Genomic DNA, 16,611 nt, shown 5'->3' with positions numbered 1-16,611 from the left:
TGATAAAAAATGAAACTGTTATTTAATTAATAATAAAATAACTATTAAAATAATTTTAAGAATAGATTGGCTCACAGTAAAAATAGTAAAATAAATATAATTAATTTAACTTTTAAATTAATTTTATTATTTATTCTTAACATTTCAATATTTGCATATTTAAAATTTTAAACATTTTTGATTTTTGATTGAGTTTCATTTAAAACTTAATTGCTAGCATTTTTTTAATTTAAAAACTAAGTTTAATAATGTTAGATTCTAATTTATATATAGATTTCATTTATGAGCAACTCTGTTTTTTTTTTTTTTTGTAAAATTTTGTATGTTTTGAATGGAACAATCAACAATAATCATTCATTAATTAAATTTTGCTGCAAACATTTTAGAAAAGAAAAATAACAAGTAAATAGGAAATATTAGAATTCAAATTAAGTTATAATTAAGTATAGCAATTTAAAAAGAGCTCCTAATGAGAAATTCGAGGTTAGCAGCTTTAAGCCCATCTTAAGATGGATAACCTAAGAAAATAAGTTAAAATGATTACAAAGAAAAAGAATTGAACCAAATTTACCGTTCAAATATTATCAGTTAAATAAAGCCATCTACTTCTTAATAAGGCATTTATTAAAGCAATGGTCAATCTTAAAATGGATTGGGTTTGTTGACATAAAATTCTTAGTAGAAATTCCTAATGCAGCAACCTCAGTCTGCTTAGACTATTAGAAACTTTTCAGTCAAGAATAATAGCACACATATTGACAACAAAAGTAATTTACATTTTATTATACTTATTATTTTTTTTAAGCATTTTAATAACCTTTAATATATAAAAAGTGTCTTAAAGCCAATTAAAGCATTTGGGCTAAGAGAATTTATTGAATGCAATAAGTATAAATAATAATACTATGGCAGCAAGTTAGCAAATGCAAGGATAATAGTTAAATAAAAACGCAAAAATGTAGAAAAGCTAAAGTCTGTAAAAAGGAATAAAAGTTAAATAGTAATCTGGGTAGCTTAAAAGTTTTAAGAACTTTTAATTGAGTAGCAATGGAAATAAAATTACAGGAGATAGCAATGAAAACGCAGAAAATGAAAACAACAATGAAAAAAATAATTAATTTGGTTTAGGAAATAGCAACACTAATGTTCTAAATATATAGTTTAATCCTTCCTCAACTTTAAATCGAGTTTAAGACAATGATTTAGATATGAAAAAGTAATTAGCAAATATCCGTTTACCTAAGCTTTCAGCTGCACCATTAAGTGGAAAGTATGACTTTAAATTAAAATAAAATAAAATTATATTCCTTTATTTTAGTCAATATTTTTATGTTTGAAGATTATTAATTCAAAAATAATTTGTTTATATTTATAGAGCTAAGGACAAGAATCAAAAAAATCAGTAGAAACTAAACAATTTTGTTGACTCGCACATGGGAAGCAATGAAAATGGGTAGGAGGATGATAAAAATACTTCAAAAAAAAATGACAAAGACCCTGATTTGGAAAGAATAAAAGATCGTTTTAAACAATATAAAAATTCCAAAGATATAACAAACTTTTTTGATTAAAAGTCAGGAACTCCACCTAGTGAAAATTAAAATCCTTAAAGCGCTGGTTCAAATGTAATTTAGCAAAATTAAACAAAGGAAGCCAGTAAAAAAGACGAAGAGCTAAATAAAATATACGGAGGAGGTTAAGCTGCTACCAACTTCAAAAGTCTTCGTTCTAACACTCCAAAATAGAATGGAGGAGTCTTAGGTTTGAAGGCAAATGCATCTGCACCATCTTTATAGATAACTCCTTAAACAACATCTGCATCTATTTAATAATCTTTTGGATTAACTGCTTTTTCAACAAAGCTAGGTCCGAAAAAGAATTCTATACAATCACTTTAGTAAAAACAATTAAGATTGTTAGATAGGCAAACATACTAAAATACCAACAGCACTAATAATTTAAATCAACATAACGCTTCAAGCAATAACAGTCATTCAAAGGAAGAAATAGATGAAAAGTTAACCAAAAATGGGCCTCTGTACGTCAGTCACTATGCACATAGGAGTAAAGCAGGATGTAATTATTAAGGTCCAAAAAAAAACTAAGATAATTTTATCATCCATCCTAATTTAAATAAAATGTCTAATCGCTATCTCTTCAGTGTATGTGACGGACATGGCGTTAATGGGCATGAAGTTTCTGAATTTATCAAAAAAACATTTCCAAGTAATAGAAAAATTTATCAATTCATTATATTTAATATTAGAAGTAAATTAGCCTTTTATTTTTAATAATTTACTTTGTTTAAAATTAGAAATTTTAGAAGCACTTCTAGCAAAGGATTTGATGTGCTTAGACTAAGAATACATTTCAAGCTGTTTAAAACTAGCTTTTTTACAGCTTTCTTAAAAGCTTCTAGAAAGTAAAATCGATTGCACTTTCAGTGGAAGTACTTTTGTTTGTGTACTTATGATCGATGATAAAATTTGGTGTGCAAATACAGGAGATTCTAGAGCTATTTTATGTAAATAAACAAAGGCTCTTTGGAATGCAGAACCTCTCTCAAATGATCATAAAGCAGATGATCCTGAAGAGAAAAAAAGAATCGAAGCTTGTGGTGGAAGAGTCGATTCTTATAGAGATTACAATGGTGATCCTGTTGGCCCTGCTAGAGTTTGGATGAAATATGATGATATTCCTGGTTTGGCAATGTCAAGAAGCTTCGGTGATTTAATTGCTGCTTAGTGTGGTGTTATCTGTGAACCAGGTAAAATTTTTTTATATTTCAGGCATATAATAAAATAATTTATATAGAAATAAAGTTTTTCAACATAGAAGACGATGACAGGTTTATTGTTATAGCATCTGATGGTGTTTGGGAATTTCTAAATAACAGACAGGTATTTAAATAATAAAGCTTAACTTTTTTTGTTTATAAAATTTTAAATAATAAAATAGGTAATGGTGCACGTGATGCCATACTATATAAGATAATAACCTGATATGGCTTGCTAAAAGCTTGTAAAGGAATCAACTCAATTTTGGAAATAAGTAATTTATTTTATTAAAATTTTTTATTGCTTTTATAAAAATTCATATAATTTGAAAAAAGCATGATGATGTTGTTGATGATATAACAGTAATATGCGTTTTTCTGCATAAAAACAAGCCAAAGCTGAATTCTCAGGCAAAAGAAAGTGACCAAGAATAGAGTTAAAATCCTATAAAAACAATTGAGTAAGATGATAAAGAGGAAGAAGAGAGTGTTTTAGAAGTAAATGAAAAAGCAAGCGAAGAAGTAGACAAGACTCATTCAAAAACAGATGATGGTCATATAGAAGGAACAGAAGATAAAAGCACTGGAGGTAGATTTTCTAAAAATAATTAATAGTAATAAAAGCTATAAAGTCCAGTAAATAGCTAGACCCAAGTAACTATAAATATGAAAAAAAGAAAAGAGCAGAGCTAATCGCAAAAAAATAATGAAGTTTCTAAAATCTAAGGAGGCTCTTTAATTTAAAAATTTGAATAAGAAGAAAAAGAAGTAAACGATATATTGTAGAAAGAATTCAACAATTTAAATGAATTAGTAGGGGGTAAAGCCTAAGAAAAGAAGTAGGATTTATAAACTTAACAGCAAAAAGGCAATATGACAAAAAATAAATCATAAATCAATAACTCGAAACCAGATAATAGAAAAAAAACAGAAGAAAATAGTAAAAGTTTGATACCAGATGTTGATGAAAGCGCTGATAGTGAGTACTCCAAAGATTTTGAACTGGATAGATAAAGAGAAGAAAAGGAATCCAAAGACTTGAAAGAAAAGTAAAAGAAAAAAGAAAAGAGTCCTTTCAAGGCTCAAGAAATTTAGCAATATAATTTTGATAATGATGACGAAGATGATGAAGCTTTTTTCAAGAATCTTTGAATCTATCTGATAAAATGAATTGAAAATAGAATATTCTTATATATTATTAGCTTAAAATATAACCTAAACACTAAAAAATAAATATAAATTAAAAATATAATAAATTGAATAATTCAAAAGAAAAATTTAAATATAATAAATTAATTTATTCGTTATGATCCAATAGATAAATCATAAATTTAAATTAATTTATTTATTTATTTTTTAAATAATTAATTGATAATATTATAAAAACTTTCATTATTGTATATAATTATATACTTCTTGCTTGTTTGCTGATTTGTCTGAATCTTTTTAGCACCAAATTATAAAAACATAAAACAAAATGCAATCAATCAATATATTTGTTATTTTTTTATTAAATTAAGCAAAATCAATGAAAAATATTTATCTTAAGTTAATTTAAATTAAATTAAAAAATAGTAATTTAAAAACAAACAGAAAAGTAAGTACCTTTTAAGTATCTAATTCATTCATCTAAAATTCATTTAGTAATTATGTTTAATTTTAAGTATTAGTTTTAATGTTTTAAAATGATAATAATTGAATTAATAAAATAATTCATTAGCTTATTTCTATTAATTTTTAATATTTTCATTATTATATTTATAAAGCATAAATAAATAAATAAAATGAATAAATAAATTTATTCTGGTTATATATTGTTTTAAAATAAAAAAAATAAAATATCTTTTATTTTATCTGATAATAAATAAATTCAAAATTATAAAGAGAGTCTAAGGATATTTTTTTATTTTTTTCAAATTGATTTATATCTCATAAAGAATGATATTGCAGCAGCAAATTATATCTTTTAAACTGTATCATCAGGATGCATTTTAAGATTTTAAGTTGAAATCCATTAAAATAATGCAAGTTGATTTGATATGTTAACAAAATTCAATTAATTGTATTATTAATAAATAAATATCAATTAATAAAATGAATGAATGAAAGAGAGATTGAGCTAAAATTTGCTTGTAAAATATGAAAGAAATAAGAAATATTGAATGAAAACATAGGGTTTAGTATTTTATTTAAAGATGCAATCAATTAATAAAAAACTAATAAAATTAGATGGAAGGATTCATATAAAATAAAAGGAAAAAGGAAAAAGAAGGGGAAGAGGAGGAAGAATCAAAGGAAAAAAGAAAGTAAATTAATTAATTAAATAAATAAAAACAAGAAGAAGAGAAAATTTATTAATAAAAAAAAGATTAAAAAAGAAAGAAATATTTATATCAAAGAAAAGAAATGACTATCTTTGCTGAAACTTGGGAAGCTTCTGGTAATAGATTAAAATTAATTTATTGAACGCCAAATAGGCAAATAAAAATACAGCAATTATCAGACATGTAAATAAAAGGAAAAAGCGTATAAATAGGTTTTAATTGGTTGAATAATTTTAGTTGAGTACTTTTCTCTAAATCAAATCATTTTTGGATAATTTGCTGCAGATATTATGAGCAATCAATTAATCGATAATCATGTTGAAAATCTAAAATAGTTTTTAGCATAATATAATAAAAAAATATATTTCAAAGCCAATAAAAATAGATATTTCAAATTAAGAGTTTTATCAATCATTTTTTAAATTAATAGAATATTAATACAGAAACAAGGCTAACCTTAAGACTTTACCTGTTAACCACCTTGGTAAATTGGCTGAACTCAAGTTCGATTTCGTTGAATACAAGGTATAAATCAACATAATTTCATAATATCAGAACTCAAAATATATAGAAGATGATATAAGTTAATACTTTGGTCTCTTTAAAAATTATTATTATTTAAAATATAGGCTCACTAATTGATTGCTTGTCACTTATATGAAAGAATGACTATTCATTGCATGAATTAATATGGCTTATTCAAGGACTTCTACAGACCAGAATGCCTCGTAATAATTTACATACAATAAAAATGAATGATTTTAAACAATAACCAAGAACAAGATTAGCATTACATTTAAATTAATTAGAAAATTAGCAAATAGTTTAAGCATGCAAGCTTAAAATAACTTATTTTGTGAATATTCTTATCAACATTAGATAAATAGCTTTGAAAAAATCAATCCTGCAATTCTTAAATATTCAAAAGATTTAATCTAGAATAAAAAAAGATTTGGCAAAATGCAAAATACATGAATAACTATTGTTAAATCCTCTAATATAAACAAAAAAACATAATAGAATTAGCTAAATTTTGGGTCTTTAAATGAAAGTTATAAATTCATATCTGTAGAAATACCAAAAAATAATAAAAAGCAAAGATATTGTTTTGTAGTTTGAAAGAGATATTAATATATTTATTTAGCATGCCTACCAATAAATAAACTATTGCTTGCTTATTATTTGCGAATAAAACATAAAAAATATAAAATTAATTTAAGAAATAAATAAATAATTAACTAATTAATTTATATCAAAATAGGATGCTTAATACTACTTCAAGACCTGTGTCGAATTAAATGCCGCCTATGGTATTCAAAAGAAGTTTTTCCCCGAACATTTCGTTGGTTCTCCTTATGCTAGACCTGTTCCTCAATTCTAACAACTTGGTCTTTGAGAAATGATCTTTTCGCATAAATCAACCAATAGCAAAACAAACAACTGGATATTTCATTGAAAAATAAGATTTAGTTTATATTTCTAATCATCTGTTGTAATTAATAATAGCAAAATTAAGTCATTCAAAAGAATTACAACAGAATGTTGGATTCGTTAGATTAATTATTATTTTAAACTAAAATTGCTTATTAAGAATTCAACTTATTTTAAAGTGTGTATCCATACATAAGTATTTGTTTCTAATCTGGTTCATTTTACATATGCAATCATTCTTTTCCTAGAAAGGATATATCATTTAACTAAATATCTCTAATTATTTTTAACAAATTCAATAATATTCATAAACCTATAATTAATAAATAGATTTTTGTTCAAGAATCTTATTATAAATGATTTATAAATTATTTATTTAAAGTTAATGCTTACAATATTCAAAATATTTTTATATGGAATTCTAAAAATAAATATTGTATTTTGTTTGTTTATCAATTTTTAATAAAAAATAAACTAAAATCAAAAAACATAGATAAATCTTTGAAATTTTCAAATTAAAATTGAAGTTTTCTTTTTATTAAATAAAATTTCTATAAAATCTATTCAAGTAAAGAAGTAAAATCAAATTAAATTTTAATAATTTGTTTGATTTAATAGCTATCTATTTAAATAATCTTTATTAAATTTTTAAAAATATAAAATTAGACTATTTTGACCAAAATTGATAAAGAAATTATAATAAAATTTTATAACTATAAAACTAATTACTAAAAATATATAATTCAACAATTTGTTTATAAAGTAAAATATGAATTATAAATAAATATCTAAATCTATAAATAATTAGATTAATTATTTATTTGAATAGATAATCAATATTTTTACTAAATATATTGTAATAGTTAAACAAATTTTAACTTAAATAAAATATTTCTGTTTAAGATTTTAAAATAATTATATAAAAAATCATTAAATGGTGTTCTAAATGTTTTTTTTTTTAAATCTGATATACATTTGCTTTTAAGTTAAGCAGAGTATTTTATTTTTTTTTGCAAAATAATTATATATTTTTTTAATTAATAAAATTTAATTAAATTTTTCAAATTGAAACACAAAAAGAAAGTTTATGTTCATATTTCATTCAAATCTATATGAAAAGAAAAACCTTCTTTATTTTCTAAGAATTTCCTTATAAACATAATAAATAAATTATAAAAAATTTATAATTAAAAAATAAATTTATTTTAATTTAATTTTAAATATAATTTGTCTATTTATCTGTCGGTGTGTAAATTTAGTTTTTTTTTGTAAATTTTTGAATTAAATCACTTCCCTGCACTGGTGTATACCCCTGCTTAAAGTGTTAAAAAATTAGGAAATACATTACAAAAAAAATTATTATCCAATTAAAAATAAAAATTACAAATTAATTAAAATAAAAGTAACTAAAACAAACAAAGCTCACAATTTATTATTTAAATTTATTTCATACACTTTTAATATTATTTTATATAAAATCTTAATCTAGAATAAATAAATATTCAAAATAACAACGAATTATCAAACTTTTTTATACAATAAGCATATTAAATAAATAAAATCTCTTAATATTTTATATGAAAATTTTATAAACAAAATTCTTAATATTTTATCTGTAATCTTATTAACTTATTAATGTTATTAGTTAAAAGAATAAATGAGAATTAACATCTTTTTTTTTAATTTGTTTAGGTTCTTAATTTAATGTATTAAATTGCTTATTTTAATATTAGATTTCTTTTCTTTTATTAATTTAACATTTTTACTGCCTCCTTCCTTTTATATTATAAAATATTTCTCAATTTACCAATTTACACTTTTTTTAATGCTTTAACACTAAGTTTAAAAAATAAAATATGTTTATTTATTACTACTACTTTCACACAAAAAAGAAACACTTTTTATTATTTTTTTACAATTGAATAAAAATAGGTTTATTTGATTATCAAAGTAATTACTTATTCATTTCATTTTTGTTTTATTAAAATCATTTTCTGTTAAATCCATATTTGCTAGTATATCTGCTAAATTATCAATTTCATCATTTTCCATATCTTCTGATTATGGTGGAAATTCTTGCTAAATGCTCGATATTTCTTAATACCAAACTTACAGTTCATTATTACTTGGATCATAGTTTGCAAGTGAGGAAATTATTGATAAAATATTTTATTTAAATTTTACATTGTTCTGTAGATATACTTTAGTTTAGATATTGCTTAGAAGAATCTGTTTTAAAAAATTAAAGATAAGTAGAGCATTACTCTAGCTTTTATCTTCAAGTAGGCTTTTGATTAAGCTCAATACACTTTCAATAACTGAAAAATTTCTACATTAAATTTATGTTATTTGATTCAAAACAGTAAAAAATTCTTAATTAAACTCTTATTTTATAAGGTTCTAAACAATCCCTAGTAAAAGAATAATACTGTTAGAGTCATCATCTTTCTTATTTATTTGAGAGCTGCTTGAATTTCTGGGGACGATTACATTACTTGATTGGAAAAAAAAAGTGAGTTTCATAACTTTATCAGCTGAAAACTATGCTTATGAAAAGTAAGGGAGAATTTCTGAGTGAGTTGATAGAACAAAAAGAAATTATAAAATAAGAGAACGGTCTCTAGGTCTTTACGTTTAGATAGATATAAGATAATTAGAGAGAATCAAAATAATGTTTTGCTTTACCAAAAACAATAGTGTTTCTTTATCTTTGATGTTTTTAAGTGTTTTTAGAATAAAGGCGTATATTATAGGATCATAAAAGTTTAGTAAATTAACAAATATTTAACTAATTTAGGGTGTGATTACTCTACTTTAATCCTAAGGAGAATTTGAAATAAGAAGAGATATATAGTTAGCTAAACTTCTGTATTAAGCTGGTTTTTAGTAAATATTAAAAAGTTAAAATATCCAACTGTTGCTCTAAAATGAAATTAAACTCATTTCAGGCTAATATTCTAGACATATCCCAATACAAGCTAAAACTATATCACTTAAGCGACGAAAATTTGCTTTGTCAAAATCTGTTTGCAATAATTTTTCGCATAATTAATTTAATTGGGAAATTCCTCCATTTTAGCAAAAAAACTCTGCTGCAAAAGGACTTAATGAAAAAATATTGCAGAGAACATTCACTATAAGGATTTTATATTCTGTTAAAATTTCAATTATTGATAGCTAATTTTATAGAAGCAGAACAAATTCAAAGTCTTTTTCAGCAATGTAATCAAGAGGTGGCCTCATCTCACTATCAAATTAATAAATAAAGCCTTCAAGCATTTTTAGATACTAAAAGCTATCAAGCTATTTATTTAAAACTCTAAAAATAAACTAATCTATATCCTCAGGTTTCAACTATGGGTATTCTTACTCTTCCATTTAACAATATTATAAAGCCTTTCGTATTTATTCTCTTAATCAGTAATAAATATTAATTTAGTAAATAATTAAATTTGATTTAATTAGAGACAGTATCAATTATATTTTATAATTTTTATATAAAATAATTACATTTAATTGATTATAAAAAAAATACTTAATCGAGCTTAAAACTATAATTAAATGCATGAATAAATACATAAATCTATTTATTTATAATTAATTTAAATATTTTTTAACTTAGAATATTATCATTCCATTAACTTTTTTTTTTCTATTCTACAATCTATTTTAATTTGCTTAAACAATTAGCTATATTTGTATATTTTTATTATTTAAAGGATTTTCTTTCTTTAAATTAAGATTTATAGGTTTCATCATTTTGATTTAATATTCATAAATAATTAATTTTTTATAGATTTATTTTAACTTCTTTTTAATAATAAATTTGTACAGTTAATAACTCAATAAAATATATTTTATTTTTCATTTAATTTTAATTAGAATAATTTTAAAATATTTTTTTCATTTAATTTACTAATTTAGTGAAAAACGCCCTAAATTTATATTGAGATGATTGTGAGTGCATTTTCTCATTTCTTAGAAATCTTAATATTTAAAGGGCTTTCTTTGATAAAATTATTAAAATTAAGGGGTTGTGAGATTAGTTTGAAATTTATTTTAAATTTATCTAGCATATTAAAAAATACATACAATTGCTACCAGTTATTTAACATGAAGGATTGTTGGTTAAAATTTTAATTTTATAAAAATATTATTTTTTTATCGATTTATCAAATCTTTTTTTAAGTTATAAATTAAAATTTGTATATAATTCAAAAAATAAATTTTATTTTATATTTAATTTTTAATTTTAATTTATTTTAATTTTTGAAGCATTTTAAATAAATTAATTTTAGTATTTTATTTTTATAAAAAATTATTTTTTAATTTTGAATAGTAAGTTATTTGAAATTATTTTATTTTAAAACCATTATTTAATTAATTTAATAAAATATTCAATTTAAAATTTAAAAAAAAAAAATTGTTAAATATTTGTTTAGTTCAATGTGAAAATTTATTAGATTTAAATAATAAAATAGAAATTATTTAAAAATAAAAATTTAACAATATATTTTTAATATTTTATAATATTTTTCTTATTAGATTCGTTTATTAAATTAATTAAAAATGCACTAAATCTATCGATAAGAAAATGTGTATGTGCGAGTGTGTGTTTGCGAATGTCTTAGAAATCTTAGCGGAAAATAATTAGATTCGTTGTGTTTGCAAATTAAATTTGAAAACTGATTAATAAAATTTTGTGAAAAATTCATAAAAATTTTATCACTCACACAACACAAAATCTTTTAAACTTTCTTGTTTTTTCAAAAAACTCTGAAATACAGCCAAAAATTTTTCTAGCGGCTTAATCTGTATAAACAAATTTATCAGAAGGTTAAGTAAGATTTTGGAAACAATCTTAATTTCTTTATTTTCATAAAATCTTAAAGAGTTACTCTTAAAAGCTCAAAAAGGGTAATATATACTTTTTATAGGCTCTTATTACAAATAACTAATAGAAGCAATAGCTAAACAAATAATAAAGCAGATGATATTAAACCAAGGATATGCCTTAATAGATAGGCTTTGTAATAAATAAGAGGTATGTTAGGAGTGCCATCAAACTCTTTAGGCTGTAAAAGAATGTATTGTTATGAATGAGTGTGGACATATGATCCATGAAACATGCTTTAGATCGTTACAAAGTAAGAAAAACTTTTGCTGTAAATCTTGTAAAGGAAAAATAAAAATAGCATTTATCTTAAATTAAATTCAAGTTGTGCAAATAATATCTGATGGAAGAAATATTATCAGTAAAAGGAAAAAAGAATTTGAGAGCAAGATTAATGAATACTTCTTTAGCAAGATAGAACTGGTTGATAAACTTTAAGAAAAGCTAGCAGAAAAAGAGCAAGAAATTCAGAATTTAAATGAAAAATTGAGACTTATGAATGCTGATACTCAAAGGGACACTCATAATTTTCCTATAGAAAATAACAGCTCTACTAATTCTAATTCATTTTAAAATATTCCAAATCCTCATTTTACTGATAAAAGTGAAATCTTAAATACTGTAAAAGTAAAGGACAAATTAAAATTTTATACTGACTTAGCTGGACTAAGCCCTTAGTAAAATATTTTTTCTGATGAAAAATAAAATAAAAATGAGAGAAATAATAAAATGACTGAACAAGATATCAATCAAATGAGCACAAGATTATACAGCTAATTTTAATAGAAATATAAAGCTGATGATGATGACCAGTAGCAAAAATAAAATACAGTCTTTATTGATAAACAAAAATTGAATAGCTAAAATAACTTTATCTAAAAAAATGATCATCACTTGAAATTCTCATTCGGATCAAAGAGGGAAATAAATAGCGATTCACCAGAAAGAGATATGATAGTCTCTGTCGACCAACCAAATAATTAGAATTTAGAAGAGATGAAAACTATATTGTACACATAAGATTAAATAAACTAGATAAAATAATTAAGCAACCAGCAGAATAGCTAGAATAGTGGTCTTAAAAAAAACTAAAAATTAAATGGTGATTATATACATGAAGATATATTTTCTTTTGCTAAATAAAAACAGACTAATTCTAATTTAACTAACTCAAACTGTTCTGCATTCTCATAAAATAGCAGCCTACTTCGCGGTAGAATTAGAACATCAAACTCTGATTATAAAAATTCTTTGAGTAACAAAAAGCTAATTAAAGAACAATCTTAAATTAACTCAAGTCTTTTCTCTTATGAAAGCCCACAAAAAAGCCAATAAAATTTCTTATTTAACTAAGAAAACCCTAAAAATGTAAATTCTCCTATTAATACTAAAATTTTTAATTCTAGCAATAGTAGTGGATATAAATTAAGTGAATCTAGAATCAAAGATAAATGCACTTCTTGCAGTAAAGAAAGACATAGTCACCCAAATAGTGATTCTAAATTAACAATAGAAAGCAGTCCAGATAAAAAGAAAAGATTCACAGCTGATTTTCGTCTGCAATCCTTATCACAAGCTAGATAAAAGCTAAATTTCTTTAATCTACAACCAATATAGTAAAATAACAGTGACAATAAAAACAAAAATATAATACAAGCAAACAATTAAACAGAATGTAACTTAATCAAAAACTAAATATAAGAGAACAATGCCTAATCAACTAACTAACTTAACTACTAATAAACTATCTAAAAGACAAACATAGATTTGGATCAAACAATAATTGGAAATATTAATGATGCAGTCAAATCATAACTAAATTCTCAATCTTAAAACAGCTAAGATTCAGCTACTCAGCCTAGTGTATAAAAAATAACTTTCAATAAAAATGCAAGAAGACCTCATCCTGACTAAAATCTAATCTAATAACAAAATGTATGTCTGAAAATGCCAAAATATGTAACAAAAAACTGATTAATTAAATGAGAGTAAGTGAATAATAAATAAATAAATTTAATTACACAAAAAGTTTCAAAACTTAAAATGGTTAAATAATAAAAATATAGTTATAATTAATTACATTACCTTATATTAATTGTGTATAAAATGAACTTAATTTTGTAATTCCTTTATAAACTTTTTATACTTGTAAACTTTGATATTAATCTCTTTGTATCTCTATAGACATCAAATGAATATTTCAAAGATATTATAAATAATTGTATTAATTTTTTAATACATATAATCATACTTTAATAAAATAAAAATTTTTATTGAAAGAAAATAATACTTTTCATTTTTTTGAATATAAAGATTAACCTAAATTAAAAGTTGCTATCCTAATAAATTGATCAAGAGAATTAAGTAATGAAAATAAAGTTGTTTATATTTTAGACTTTAAAGAATTTAATATACTTAATTTTATTCTTCTTATTTCATAAAAAAGTACTAATTAATAAAGGGAAATATTTTTGATCAATTTAGTGAATTAAAGGATTTAATAATAAATGTGTTAGCCTGATTTATACATTGAATGTTTATCAAAAGTTTAATAAAAATCAATATTATATAATTTGAAATACTCGATTTTTGTAATTGTCTATTACAAATTTTCGTTTATAAAATAACAAATTATAATATAAAAACATTATTTCAACTTTTATATTTTGAGATTAAAAAATTATTCAAATTTTAATAGCAGCAATCATATAATTCTACTTTAATCAAAGATTTTTAAATTAAATCAATGATTAGTGACTTCTTAACAAAGAAATAATGATTTTTATAATTACTTAAATTAATTTAAATGACTAATAAAGATCTAACTAAAAGCTAATTGCTTCAGTTATTTAGCTAAGATTTATAAATTTTAAGAGCTTTAGAAAAATGAAAAATAAATTATTAATAATTAAGATAAGTATATTTATTTAGATTTGGATATTTGTGTAATATTAAAAATTTATTTATTTTTTTTTAATTTTTCATAATTAGCATGATTATATTGAGAGCTGGATACACTTTAGAATATTCTTAAAATAAAAATATTTATGAATTTACACAAAACCTTCATTTTAGATTAAATATATTCTTCGAATTACTGAAATAATAGAAAATGTATTTTTTTAGTTTAAAAAATTAATAGAAAATAATATTTAAATTGTTTGTCATTATGAATGATATAAAAATTATTGTTTATTTATCCAAAACCAATACCAAATAGAAACATTCAAATTTATCTATCTATTAAAATAAAAAGTAAAAAAAGGAGTAAGGAAGAATTTTTGAAAAATAAAAAAGTTAAAAATATTTACAGAAACAGTCATCTGAAACTGAATTAAAAAAAAATTTGAAGGAATGATCTTATTTTAAGGCGAAAGTATTGAAGATAATATGAAGAAATTGTCTATTGTAAAATAGAGCTTGAAAATAAATATAGATTTAAAGAGAAAATAATGAAATAGATTTATTAAATTATAGTTAATAGGTATTTAATAGATATTAATTGTTAAGGGCTAAGTGAAAACTAGAGATTGACTAAGAGATATAGATTTTAATTAGATTGTGAGTGATAGAACTATCTTATATGAAGTATTACTTACTTTTATCTTTTTCTTTCAATTTATTTTATTTTAACTTAAATTGAGGTTATTATCTTGTAAGTACATACATTCAAAGAAAAAATTAGAAAAATTTAAAGTTAGATATCACTAAAATAAAGATAAATCAAAAATATAGATAGTATGTATTTATTTATTTATGCATATGTATGTATGCTCTTTGAGAAAAAATGAATTAACTATTGATTGAAAATAAAGGTGCAAGCTAGCATATCAATCAAAAATGATGTGAAGTAGTATGGAAAATAGAGTATTTATTTTTTTATATGAAAGTGTGAATTTTTATAAATTTTCTATTAAGAAAATTAATCAAAGTTAATTGTTAAATATCAGGATTAGCTAAAATAAATAAATAATTAATTAATTAAATAAAAAATAAAATTGAAAATCTCTTTGAAAAATCATAAGACAAAATGAATAAACTTTTATTAGTTAGTTTGTTGGTCATGCTTTGCATAGCCAACGTTAATGCAACTAGGTTCTTAGAAGACACTGAAGTTAATTAAAAAACTGAAATTGCTCCTTAAAAGGAAGAAATTAAAGAAGAAGTCACTCCTGTTGTTCCTGATAATACTTAATAATAAACTAAAGAAGCAAATTCTACTGATGCTAAAGATTAGGTTAAAGAATAAAATAATGCAAGCGAAACTCAAGAACAAAATAATGGTGATTAAAATAAAGAACCAGTTAAGGAAGAAAAGGTTGATGAATAAAACAAAGAAGCTGTTAAAGAAGAAAAGAAGGAAGAAGATACTAAGGTTATTCCTTAAGAAGATCCTAAAGTTATTCCTTAAGAAGAAAATAAAGAAACCAAATAAGAAACTGAAGAAGAAAAAAAAGAAGATGAAAAAGTTATTTCTCCTACTCCTGATAACAAGGAAACCAGCTATTTTGGCCTCTCTTTTGGATTCATCCTCGTTCTTGCTGCTAGTGTCCTCTTTTTCTTTGTTGGTTTCTACAGATATAGTTTAAGAAAATATAAAATTCCTCCCTTCTCACCTCCCAATTTCTGCCCAAATTTCCTTTTCCCTAGACCAGAAAACGACCTCTTGATGGAAGACTATTGCATTTAGAGCGGAACTGAAATGGGCGGTGTCTACAGCTCCGAAAAATATCACAATTTTTATTGATTAATACACCTTTATTACAATTAAATAGTGAAGTCTAAAATACTTAAACTGCTTCTTGATATAATTACAATATCAATCACTACTACTATTCTTCTTTTGTATTCCCTTCTATGTTTGAATGAAAAAAGCCTTTAATTTATTAATTTACTTTCTTGCTTTACCTTCCTCTTTCAATTAATATAATAATGATCAGCCCCCAAGTCAGTCAATTAGTCAGTACATTTGAAATTTTTCTTTATTAAAAATAAAGGAAAATTTAGTTTATCTATTCTAACTTATTCTGTAAACTATACTAAGATATTAGGAGCAAGCTGAATGAAAGTGGAAGTAATATTAAAATTTAATAAAAAGAACTAATGGTTATATGAGGAATGAAAACTAGTAGTAATTGATAATTAATAAAAAATCGAAAGTATTTAGGTGAATCACTATTAACCAT

General features: G+C 22.4%; 5 protein-coding genes across 5 annotated transcripts; all 5 read left to right on the top strand. All coding sequences in view use genetic code 6, as the record gives it.

Annotated features, from left to right (window-relative positions):
- Positions 1 to 469: 469 nt before the first annotated feature.
- Positions 470 to 3,928, top strand: TTHERM_00289390 (protein phosphatase 2c; the record flags this gene model as incomplete). The annotated part of the gene is made up of 7 exons (XM_001018656.2): positions 470 to 767; positions 835 to 1,270; positions 1,376 to 2,226; positions 2,315 to 2,767; positions 2,815 to 2,900; positions 2,959 to 3,051; positions 3,113 to 3,928. 7 exons carry the CDS (start codon positions 470 to 472, stop codon positions 3,926 to 3,928), a joined length of 3,033 nt encoding a protein of 1,010 aa, XP_001018656.2.
- A 1,077-nt stretch (positions 3,929 to 5,005) lies between these two features.
- Positions 5,006 to 6,496, top strand: TTHERM_00289380 (hypothetical protein; the record flags this gene model as incomplete). Its single annotated transcript, XM_001018655.3, has 4 exons — positions 5,006 to 5,216; positions 5,531 to 5,625; positions 5,730 to 5,828; positions 6,362 to 6,496. 4 exons carry the CDS (start codon positions 5,006 to 5,008, stop codon positions 6,494 to 6,496), a joined length of 540 nt encoding a protein of 179 aa, XP_001018655.2.
- A 2,706-nt stretch (positions 6,497 to 9,202) lies between these two features.
- Positions 9,203 to 10,051, top strand: TTHERM_000289379 (hypothetical protein; the record flags this gene model as incomplete). Its single annotated transcript, XM_012798263.1, has 1 exon — positions 9,203 to 10,051. The coding sequence occupies one exon, from the start codon at positions 9,203 to 9,205 to the stop codon at positions 10,049 to 10,051; it is 849 nt and encodes a 282-aa protein (XP_012653717.1).
- A 1,470-nt stretch (positions 10,052 to 11,521) lies between these two features.
- TTHERM_00289360 (hypothetical protein) lies at positions 11,522 to 13,399 on the top strand (the record flags this gene model as incomplete). The annotated part of the gene is made up of 1 exon (XM_001018653.3): positions 11,522 to 13,399. The coding sequence occupies one exon, from the start codon at positions 11,522 to 11,524 to the stop codon at positions 13,397 to 13,399; it is 1,878 nt and encodes a 625-aa protein (XP_001018653.1).
- Positions 13,400 to 15,455: 2,056 nt separating this feature from the next.
- Positions 15,456 to 16,172, top strand: TTHERM_00289350 (transmembrane protein, putative; the record flags this gene model as incomplete). The annotated part of the gene is made up of 1 exon (XM_001018652.1): positions 15,456 to 16,172. The coding sequence occupies one exon, from the start codon at positions 15,456 to 15,458 to the stop codon at positions 16,170 to 16,172; it is 717 nt and encodes a 238-aa protein (XP_001018652.1).
- Between the last annotated feature and the right edge of the window lie 439 nt (positions 16,173 to 16,611).

Source organism: Tetrahymena thermophila (genome assembly GCF_000189635.1).
Source record: "Tetrahymena thermophila SB210 genomic scaffold scf_8254594, whole genome shotgun sequence".
NCBI lineage: Eukaryota > Ciliophora > Oligohymenophorea > Hymenostomatida > Tetrahymenidae > Tetrahymena > Tetrahymena thermophila.
The sequence above is the reverse complement of the archived record's forward strand: the minus strand, read 5'-3'. Positions and strand labels throughout refer to the sequence as shown.